The following is a 5,361-nucleotide window of genomic DNA, read 5'->3' on the forward strand; positions in this document are numbered from 1 at the left end:
CCTGGCCGCCGTGATATGTGACATCAATGGGTTTGCCTGCGTAACCACTGGGACCAGGAGGCGGGCCGTCCTCGACCCCATCCGCCTCGACGCTAGAGACCAGATCACCGACCTCCTCTACCACAGAAATGTCCGCATGCTCTACTGCCTCACTCGGTTTAGAGATGTCCGCATGCTCCACCTACCGCAGCACCGCTGCAGGAACCTATCATTCTCGAGGGCCACACATTAGCACATCCTGTAGTGCATAACAAGCGGCTCATCCAGATGCACGGGACATGACCAGATCTAAATGCACGAGCAACTATAGAGAAATTGTTGTCACCCGTAGTAAGCAACCTACTGTTCGACGCCGCCACCAGCTTCGCCCCTCCATCTAATAAAATCTCGATTTGGAGACGTATCAGTCTCACATTGCAACGATCGAGCGCGTCGGTGTTCACACAATGAGTGTTGGCTGAATTTAAGTGTCCATGCCTCCTTAGTGATGTAGGAATAATATTTTAGTTGTTTGTTCGAAGCAAATCTGTGATTTCTGAACAACATTAATATTTTGTACAACCTTCGATACAAATTAGATGATCCAGATTTGTTAAGATACAAATGTATCCAACACTTAAACGTGTCTCGATACATCCTTATTCAGTATAATATCAGCCAGCTAATGCGGGACCGATGGAGTATATGTTTATTTTCAAGCAATCACGGCTTACCAAAAACAACAAAAAATAGTTAGAAATCACGATTTACCAAGGAAAAACATTTGAGTGTTATACGTAATTTCTAGAAGCGTTAAATAAATTCTATATTGATTTGGCGGAAGGAAATCACGTCTTCTATAAGCATTAGTTAAATAATATATACAACTGTTACCGCAATTTCTGCAAGTAATTTTCTGCATGCACGTTTCCGTGGCTCAGTCAGACGCTTTAAAAGATTTCCATCATATGCCAGGGCACTCAGGTTCTCTGGCTCTTTCTGTATTTCTTTCTTTGTGTGAGAGAAAGCACCTCGTTTTTCATTAAGAAATTCCCCAACCTCAACAATATGTTTCCCCGACCATGTTGTCCTGTCGGGCCTTGGCAGATCTGCCGCCGGAGCTTGTCTGCCACATCGCCGACGAACTTGACGACCTCAAGTGCTACGCGAGTGCGCAGAGAACTTTCCAGATATGGCGTTCCGCACTCACGCTGCCTTCGCCTTCGCTGCTCGTGGACCACAGCGACGATCCCGCCAAGCGCTGCATCACCACGCCGTCAATCGTTGTACCACTGTAGCCTCGATCCTCAAGCTTCACTCCCTTGGGCTCAACCCCATCCCTTCAGGCAAGCTCGGCCCTGCCGCATTCCCCTCCTTCAAGCTTACCACAATCCCCTCGGTTAGGACCTTTCTTGGTTGCTGCGGCGGATGGCTTTCCCTCTTTGTCTGCGTCGACGATGGTTATAGTCTGCTCAGCCTCATCCACCCCGTGATGGCCGCTGAGATACTCCTGCCCCCGCTTATCTACGTCATGTGTCTTGTCTCCAAGATGGTCTTTACACCCAACCCCACAACAAACGACTTCCTAGCCGCTGTGATATGTGACATCAATGGGTTCGCCTGCGTCACCGCCGGGGTCAGGAGGTGGGATGTCCTTGACCCCATCCGTCTCGATGATGGGGACCAGATCGCCGACCTCCTCTACCACATAAATGGTATGGTCTACTATCTCACTCGGTTTAGAGATGTCCACGTGCCCCACCTTCCCCATCACCGCTGCAGGAACCTATCATCCTCGAGGGTCACACATCAGCACATCCTGTAGTGCATAACAAGCGGATCATACAGATGCACGGGACAGGACCAAATCTAAATGCACTAGCCACTACAGAGACATTGTTGTCATCTGTAGGAAGAAACCTATTGTTCGACGCCGCCACCAGCTTCGCCACGCCATATAATACAATCTCGATTTGGAGACATATCAGTCTCACATTGCAACCATCGAGCGCGTCGGTGTTCACACAACGAGCGTTGGCCGAATTTAAGTGTCCGTGCCACTTTTGTGATATAGTAATACTATCTTAGTTGTTTGTTCGAAGCAAATCTGTGATTTCTGAACAACATTAATATTTTGTACAACCTTTGATCCAAATCAGTTGATCTAGATTTGTTAAGATACAAATGTATCCAACAGTTAAACATGTCTCGATACATCCTTATTTAGTATAATCTGAGCCAGGTAACGCGGGACCGATGTAGTATATGTTTATTTTCAAGAAATCACGGCTTACCAAAAACAACTAAAAAGAGTAAGAAATAACGATTTACCAAGGAAAAACATTTGAGTATTATACGTAATTTCTAGAAGCATTAATTAAATTCTATCTTGATTTGGCAGAAGGAAATCACGTCTTCTGGAAGCATTAATTAAATTATATATACAGCTGTTACCGCAATTTCTGCAAGTAATTTTCTGCATGCACGTTTCCATGGCTCAGTCAGACGCTTTAAAAGATTTCCATCATAGGCCAGGGCACTCAGCTTCTCTGTTTCTTTCTGCCTTTCTTTATTTGTGTGAGCGAAAGCACCTCGTTTTTCATTAAGAAATTCCCCAACCTCGACAATATGCTTGCCCCTCCATGTTGTCGTGTCGGGCCTTGGCAGATCTTCCGCCGGAGCTTGTGTGCTGCATCGCCGATGGACTCGACGACCTCAAGTGCTACGCGAGTGCGCACAGAACTTGCCCGATATGGCGTTCCGCACTCACGCCGCCGTCACCGTCGCTGCTCCTGGACCACAACGACGATCCAGCGAAGCGCTGCATCACCACCGCCATCAAGCATCATACCACTGTAGCCTCGATCCTCACGCTTAGCTCCTCTGAGCTCAACAACATCCCTTCAGGCAAGCTCTGCCCCACCGCATGCTGCTCCTTCAAGCTCACCACAATCCCCTCGGTTAGGACCTGTCTTGGCTGCTCTGGCGGATGGCTGGCCCTCTCTGTCTGCATCGACGGTGGTCATAGTCTGCTTAGCCTCTTCCACCCCATCATGGCCGCTAAGATCCTCCTGTCCCCGCTGATCTACGACGGCCGCCTCGTCTCCAAGATGGTCTTTGAACCCAGCCCCACCAGTGACGACTTCCTGGCCGCCATGATATGTGACATCAATAGGCTAGCCTACAACACCACTAGGGCCAGGATGCGGGTCATCCTCGACCCCATCCGCCTCGCCGAAGGAGACCAGATCACCAACTTGCTTTACCATAGAAATTGTATGGTTAATTGCATCACTCGGTTTGGAGATGTCCACGTGCTCCGCCTGCCGCAGCACCACCGCCGGGAACCTATCATCCTCGAGGGCCACACATTAGCACATCTTGTAGTGCATAACAAGCGGATCGTCCAGATGCACGGGACATGACCAGATCTAAACACGTCACCCACTATAGAAACATTGTTGTCATCTGTAGGAAGCAACCTACTATTTGACACCTCCACCAGCTTCGACCCGTCATCCAATACAATCTCGAATTTCATTAGTGCTAATAATCTTGTGTCATACGATGGTAACATATACCAAATCTGGAGGAATGCAGCCCGCATGGTTCGTTTGCAGCTGCCAGGACGGGGTCGTTGCCGTGTAGAACATGACGAAATATTTGTTCTGAGGTATGACTCCCAGCGCCGACCATGTTGGGACGTTTTGGCCGACTTAAGGGGACACTCAGTGTTTGTTGGGAGGAACAATGCAATGTTGATATATGCGGAAGGTGTTCGGGACTCAAGGGTGATTGTGTGTACTGAATCGGTGGGAGAGGTAGTGATGGGGGCATGGTCTATGACCCGAAAACTGGCAGGTCAACAACTTGCATTCCCCTCATGGATGATGTCATTTCTGGGTCTCCACAAAGCACAATCGGCTGGTACTTTCTAAGCGATGACTGAAAGAAGAGTTTACCAGACCCGAGCAAGGGCCCATGCTTAATCTGGAAAAAAGTGATGCGTCACTAGGGAAGCTTGGCGAGATAGTGATAAGGACCACCAACCACATTCATGGAAGTAATGTTTTACTGTCGGTAATGGGTTTTGTTCATGTTTTTTGTATACTACATTCTAAGTTTATTTAATTCATGTGGAATCGTCGGCCTTTCATTTGATTCACTGTTCCCTACATTTGAAGTAAACAAGATAAGTTTAACACAACATTAAACAATTGGATAAAAAACAACCCGTCACATAATATTGATAAACTGGGGTTTGGGTTACTATCTCTGCAGCAACTAATAATCAACAAACCAATTCCACAATTCCTTCCCCTAGGCCTCAATATGGTGAAGCGTCATGCAATTGACATTCTTGTAACACCACTAGAGGAAGAACAACACAAAATATAATCAAAACATTGAATGGTAATCTACTTCACATTACTAATATCAATAAGACTTTCCGCATGTCCTCAAGAACTAATGGATCATTTCACAAGACATCATATGGATAATGATCAGTAGGTATGAATATATGAAGAACAATATGAACATAACAATTTTCCACAAATAATTCTCCTATGCATCAACTACAAACGTGTAATCAACACATAAAATACTCATAGGTACCAATATGAACTTTGATACAAAGATTGAGCAAGAGGGATGATCTAGGGTATGAAGATGAGATGGTGCTTGTGAAGATATTGATAGAGAAGATGATCCTTATGATGAATTGAGTGTTGGTGGTCCCGATGATGAACATGAAAGTTTCTCTGGTAGAGTCTCTCCTCCATGCTTGCTGTCAGCCTCCTTATCCACATCGAGCATTGGCCAAAAATTAAGTGTCCATGCCACTTTAGTGTTATATGAAAAATATTTTAGTTGTTTGTTGGAAGCAAATCTTGTGATTTTTGAACAACATTAATATTCTGTATAACCTTCGCTACAAATTAGCAAAATCTGAGCCAGCTAACGCGGGATCGAAGGAGTTTACTATGTCTATTTTTCAAGCAATCACGACTTACCAAAAACAAAAAAAGAGAGTAAGAAATCACGATTTACCAAGGAAAAACATTTGAGTATTTTACGTAATTTCTGGCAGCATTAAGTAAATTCTATATTGATTTGGCAGAAGGAAATCACGACTTCTGGAAGCATTAATTAAATTATATATACAGCTGTTACCGCAACTTCTGCAAGCAATTTTCTGCATGCACGTTTCCGTGGCTCAGTCAAACGCTTTAAAAGATTTCCATCAATGGCTAGGGCACATAGCCTTACTATTTATTTATTTCTTCCTTCCTTTGTTTGTTTGAGTGAGCAAAAGCCCCTCGTTTTCATTAAGAAATTCCCCAACCTCGCCAAAATCCTTGGCACCCATGTTATCGTGCC

At 45.3% G+C, this 5,361-nt stretch overlaps 1 protein-coding gene across 1 annotated transcript; it reads left to right on the top strand.

Annotated features, from left to right (window-relative positions):
- Nucleotides 1-1,171: 1,171 nt before the first annotated feature.
- LOC119280364 lies at nt 1,172-3,404 on the top strand. The gene is made up of 3 exons (XM_037561236.1): nt 1,172-1,694; nt 2,647-2,890; nt 2,945-3,404. The coding sequence occupies exons 1-3, from the start codon at nt 1,172-1,174 to the stop codon at nt 3,402-3,404; spliced, it is 1,227 nt and encodes a 408-aa protein (XP_037417133.1).
- The last annotated feature ends 1,957 nt before the right edge of the window (nt 3,405-5,361 follow it).

This window comes from Triticum dicoccoides, chromosome 3B (assembly GCF_002162155.2).
Source record: "Triticum dicoccoides isolate Atlit2015 ecotype Zavitan chromosome 3B, WEW_v2.0, whole genome shotgun sequence".
In the NCBI taxonomy this organism is placed as follows: domain Eukaryota; kingdom Viridiplantae; phylum Streptophyta; class Magnoliopsida; order Poales; family Poaceae; genus Triticum; species Triticum dicoccoides.

Excerpts from the sequence above, each read along its gene's own strand:
- LOC119280364 (XM_037561236.1), top strand. The coding sequence starts at position 1,172 with ATGGCGTTCCGCACTCACGCTGCCTTCGCCTTCGCTGCTCGTGGACCA. Across the intron at positions 1,695-2,646 it reads CCTCCTCTACCACATAAATG|ATCTTCCGCCGGAGCTTGTG; the intron begins GTATGGTCTACT and ends GGGCCTTGGCAG. Across the intron at positions 2,891-2,944 it reads AACAACATCCCTTCAGGCAA|GACCTGTCTTGGCTGCTCTG; the intron begins GCTCTGCCCCAC and ends CCCCTCGGTTAG.